The sequence below is a fragment of the Anarrhichthys ocellatus genome, unplaced genomic scaffold, assembly GCF_004355925.1.
Source record: "Anarrhichthys ocellatus isolate YVR2014 unplaced genomic scaffold, GSC_Weel_1.0 scaffold24, whole genome shotgun sequence".
Classification (NCBI taxonomy): domain Eukaryota; kingdom Metazoa; phylum Chordata; class Actinopteri; order Perciformes; family Anarhichadidae; genus Anarrhichthys; species Anarrhichthys ocellatus.
Window position 1 is genome coordinate 8,280,826 of NW_022280054.1, and position 5,547 is coordinate 8,286,372.

Below are 5,547 nucleotides of genomic sequence, written 5' to 3' on the forward strand. Positions count from 1 at the left end.
AAACAAAACAAAAAAGTATGCAATTCGAAATGCATGGGACATACTTAACAATTAGTAAATACTATGGTAGTATGGGTAGTATGTTTCAACAGCTCTCCTGTTCTGTGTTGTTTTCATATTCAGTCAATGCTCTATGGTTGTTTTACATAGGTTTGGGCCTACACTGCAGGAGCTCCCAAAAAACCCTTAGACCCCAAATATTAAATATGCCATGTATTATAACACATTTAAAATGAAAACATGTTTGCATTCATCCTGGCAGTTGGAGTTTAACCAAATAACTAATCCTAAAAGCAAAGGAAGAACATTTCCGTCTTAGATTAACCGACCGTAAGTGTCGTAAAGGTACCGCTGTTCACTACGACGGAAGCTCAAGTGTAACGGCATTTCACTTTACGATACTAGGCCTTCCGGCTACATTTGGCAGAGCGCTTGCGACGTTAGCATTTTATATCGCTTGAGAGTGCTAGTATCTACTCCAACACAATGGGAATAGAGCAGGAAACGGACCGGACGCTCTTCATAAGGAATTTGGATACAAGAGTGACGGAGGAGCTTTTGTTCGAGCTGTTTGTACAGGTGCTGTTGTCGCTAACGTTCGACATAGCTAGCGCTAGCTAGCAAATGTCAAGTCAACAGATAGCATACTGCACAAAATGCTAACACTATGCTAACACATTGGAAGCTTGTCAGAGTTAAAATGGGCCATACATGTAAAATTATTAGGTGGTACACTCTATTACAATAATTGTAGACCTTTTTTTACACATGTGATAATGCTAGTGTTTGTTGTATGCACGTTGTGGACAAGTACAAGAGCTAATCACTCACGGGAGTTAGCGTTAGCTAGTTGTTGTTTGGGTAACGTTACCTCGTTAGCGTTACTTGTTTTTGTTTTTTTGCAGGCAGGACCTCTCATCAAAACGAAAATTCCAAAAGACGCGGATGGGAAACAGAAAACATTTGGTTTTGCTGTTTACAAACACGAAGTGTCCGTGCCATATGCCATGCAACTAATCAACGGGACGTCGCTGTATGGGAGAACCATTCATGTGCAGTTTAGATCGGGTAAGTTATTCTGACAACTGATCATAGACAAACATTAACGTTACTCGGAACGTTAATGGAACGTCAACGTTAACGGACAGATTTACAGACTTACAATGCCAGACATGTGTTCAGAAGTAGCCACGTTATACATTGGTGTCATAAAAGTAACCATCGGTTTCTAAACAAGATAACTGACCGGCTATGTTTGGAGAAACTCTTACCGCTGATTTGACATGTTTTTATGCCATGTGAAAATAAAATGTAATGGGACTAAAATGGACATTCAATTATCACACTTTGCATATAAAGAGAGGTTCAGTCATGATCTATTTCCTGTCAGGCGATGTGGTTAATATTCTGATCGTGTGGCTGGTACTAAGATGATGTCGTCTACTGTATCATCGGTGAATGAACAGCAGAAATTTGGTCGTTACTCATTTTGTCATACAATTCAAAGTGTTCCCTATGTGACATAATAAAAGTACACAATTGCCATAGTTGCAGAGTATATGTGGTAGTTACTTTCAAACTGGAATTAATTTGTCCTTAACTAATAAACTATTTTGTTCCGTTTGCCTCATCACAGGTAGCAGTCACAGCAGCAGTCCAGGGAACTCGCAGAACACAAGTCCTGCAAATATCCCGAATCCGCATGGCCAGAGGTAAGAAGTCCAGCAGTGCCAGACACTAAATCTGGTTTCCCTCACTATCGGTAGCATCACAGCAGCCACTGGCACTTCTCTGCCTCTCAGTCTCAAACTTGGATCGAGCTTTTGTGTGCCTCCTTAGCGTAGCAGATAAAGCTCTCATGGTGGTTCACAGCTGCATCTTAAAATGTGGCTCGAGCACAGATTTTAAGTCAACCAAGGGACTTGTTGCTTTGTCATCACATTGTTCACAGAGAGAAGTCCACCTGGTATATTTCATCTCAACTTTGAGCTGCCAATTTTCATTTTCCTAGTGCAGCACAGGGTACTCAATACAAACTGGACTAAAGAGTCATGGTGTTGTAGTAACAGCATTACCACAGCATTGGCTGTTTCAAGCTATCTGAGGGGATGCAACGAACAGCTGCAGCAGCTGAAAGGTTTTCAGTTTTTTTCTCTATTTTGAACTACAGTGTGAGGTTAATTGTGTAAAACATATTAAACGCTTTTTAAAGACAAGTCTTTGAGGCAGGTCACATTGCCATACTTTTCCCACATATGATAGAATACGGTACTATAATGGCAATAATAGCAAACACACGCCCACTTTTTGGGCTGTGAATGGAGCCTGCTAGTTTCCCGGTTTGTCAGTAGTTTATAATTTTGAGGAATGGCAGAACTGTATGTTTGTAATTGGTACCAGATTTTCTTAAGATGCTTCCACCTTATTGAATATTACTTGGACATGCACGGTTTTCATGCTCTTGGCAGTGCCCTCTGCTCTGGCAAAAGATGTGGCATGAAATGGGATTGGACCGGTCTGTATTTACTCTGTGTGCAATCCTTTCCACGTTTCATGCCCAATTTCATGCAGCAGTGCCTGTTGGAGCATTTGCTGGGAAAAGTATTGCCCCGAGAGTTAACTTAAGACAGTATCAGACCGGTGTGATGTATACAATATGTGTTTTTTGTGTTCAACTACAGCGGATAAAGAATAGCTCTAAATGTATTTCTTGGAAAACTGAGATTAGATTTAGTAGTTTGAAATAACTGATCTTTCTTCTTCAGAATGGAGATTTTTTTAAATTGGTGTTTAAACAAAATATGTACCCGACTACCTAATTGAAAACATAATGGAGCGAGCTAAAACATAGCTTTGATCTTAACCCAATGGTGTCTCTAAGCTGGTACACATCCGTTGCTCCATGGTAGAAGTGTTTCAATCCAGTCAGCTCAGGTTTCATTACAATGCAGCATGCACATTTGTGCTCAATATATTGTTGACAACATTTGACTGAACGCAACACAAACACACTTCAAAAAACAATTTCAACAAAAAAACATATTGGCTACACTCCTACATAAAAGAAAATTATCTCTCTTCACTATCTTTATCTCAACAAAAGTAAAGAGAACAATGAAAAAACAGTTTGGAGGAACATTTCCTCAAGATAAACATCCCATCGCTGGAATGCAGATGGTTACGTCTGCATTTGGTCAGTTGATTAAACAACATGAAGTGGCATTGATTCATCAAAGTCATCGAGGAGTCATGATTGATGGCAAACAGACACACCTGCACCAGCCGAAGGTGCAGATAATCCACTTATTGCAACATTACTTTCAGGTCAATCCAGTCCCTTCGGGATTGGATGTGTCAGACTTGGCTTCATGTCAATGCTGATGGACTTCCACATCAGACATTCCATCACAGATCGTGGCACTGCTCTCTTTTACCAGTGAACAATAATGTTTCCATACTTCAACAACAGCAGGGTTCATCCAACAAGACGATTATCCTGAGCCTATTCCCAGTGGATGGTGATGTCGCTGTTGGATGGATGAATTGTGTGTTGCTAATGTACGTTGCTGGACTGATTGCTCTTGGCTCCAAGTCTTGAGTTTGCCTTCACAGGATCTTGTTTACGTCACGCTCGACAGAGGGATTGTACTGTGCTTGAGCTACTAAGATATGTGTCCCCGCCCTGAAGATGGATGTTCATGGTGCGGTTGGATCACGCACAGTCCAAACAAAGTGAACCCACTGAAGTATGGGCGTGGCTTCATGAAATCTCCCTCAGGCGATGCCATAAAATGTTAAAGCACACGACCTATCCCTACATGCCAAAGAGGTGAAATGAAGTTAAAACATCAACTAAAAATAGCTTTATTTAAATAATCAAAGTTTACATGGATTTTGCACAAGTGGTTGGTCGTCAATATGTTCTTTCCTTTTTGTGATGAAATATTTGACAATGGTTTGCTTTACTCTTACAGGACTCCGACCCAGTTCAGTTCCCCACCATATACTCCTCCGACCCAAATGCAGAGGTCCTATTCATCTCCCGATAACCTCCAGAAGCATGTCATGGTAACATTTATATACTTTTATGACACAGCACTGCACAGTCACGACAGAATTCGTAGGTCTTCTACTAACACGTGACATATTCAGACCTGCTCTCTGCTTGTTTTAGCAGAAATGAAGAAATGTCCACACTGTATAATTTGACAGGAATAGAAACAACTCTTTTCCTTCGTCCGTAGCTGAACAACATGCCGTGGCTCCACATGCAGCAGGTCGAGCAGCTGAATGACGGATTCTCCAAGTCTCAGCAGAGGCAGCTTCCTGCAGGTGGAAACTCCGGCGGAGGGGCCTCCAGGCAACCCGATAACGCCCATTATCGGCATTCGGCGCAGACGAACAGCGGCGGCCGGAATCAGCGCTACGCAGAAGAACCGGCTGCCGGCCGTCATCAGCAACAACAGGGCCACGGCCGGGACGGCTATCACCATCAGAACGACAGGAGCGGCAACCGTCACCATGACAACAGAGGTGGCAACAGACATCACGACGACAAGGGAAGCAACCGTGGCTACCAAGATAATAGATGGCGACGGTACTGAGACACGTAAAGACTTCAGCTCTTCACATTTGTGGACGGCTTCCTAAAAAAGAAAAGAGTTGTGTTGATTAATTCACATGTATACTCAGGTTGTTTGTACATGATGCGACCAGTTTGAAGATTTGATAACGTATGCCTTGGAGACATTTTTCTTTTTATTTTTAAGGCGTTTTTAAATTTGTACACTTCTTTTATGTGAGCTTTTACTCACAGATGTCACAATTATTTTGAGCTGTGTCGATGAGAGCAAGGAGACAAAAAAAAAAAGAATCAGACTTGAGTAGGAGTCATTTTGGAAGACTAAGAAAAAAAAAAAAAAAAGTATTTAAAAAAGATTTTCAACATTGGCGAGTTTTTATGTTATGCAAAAAAAATATTGAAATGGTGCTCTCAGAAATTCTTCAGGTACTTTGCAGAATCTTCAGCTAAAGGTTCCACCAGCACCACTTTTACGGCAGCGGGGGCACCATCCTTTCTTAATGTTAAATCTGTTGACCTTGCGCTTTCTGGAAAATGGGCTTTATTTCAATTTTTTTATTCTGAGTCTGTAAGACTTAACTGTTTTAAAATGGAACATTTTCATCACTATAAAGCCCCTTTCATTTGACTGTTGCATTGTCTTTCCTCTAGCCACAACACAACCTGTGTCTTGGCTGTAGATCATGAATGCTATTTACAGCTTTGTGTTAACTAAGTGAGCCATTGTATGCTGATGCTACATGCTGTAATGCATGCACACATGGCCTTATCTGCACCTATAAATGGCCCCCGTGTAACTAATACACTTGTGCAGCGGGTTATGAAGTAATCTACAGGTGGCGCCACACACATCCTTTCATTGAATCAATTAAGATGTTAAATATAACTGAGCCACATGATCAGCTCCTGCATTTCACCTTTCTATTTAGGATGCTTTCAAGTCTTTACATGGATTTCACACGCCC

General features: G+C 41.3%; 1 protein-coding gene across 2 annotated transcripts; it reads left to right on the top strand.

Annotated features, from left to right (window-relative positions):
* Positions 1-388: 388 nt before the first annotated feature.
* Positions 389-5,210, top strand: rbm7 (RNA binding motif protein 7). 2 transcript variants are annotated; one of them, XM_031860518.1, is made up of 5 exons: positions 389-579; positions 906-1,068; positions 1,637-1,712; positions 3,975-4,068; positions 4,245-5,210. In XM_031860518.1, exons 1-5 carry the CDS (start codon positions 487-489, stop codon positions 4,602-4,604), a joined length of 786 nt encoding a protein of 261 aa, XP_031716378.1. In that variant the 5' UTR covers positions 389-486; the 3' UTR covers positions 4,605-5,210. The 2 variants fall into 2 exon arrangements, with proteins under 2 accessions (XP_031716378.1, XP_031716377.1); XM_031860517.1 differs by lacking the exon at positions 389-579 and having other exon boundaries at positions 587-1,068.
* The last annotated feature ends 337 nt before the right edge of the window (positions 5,211-5,547 follow it).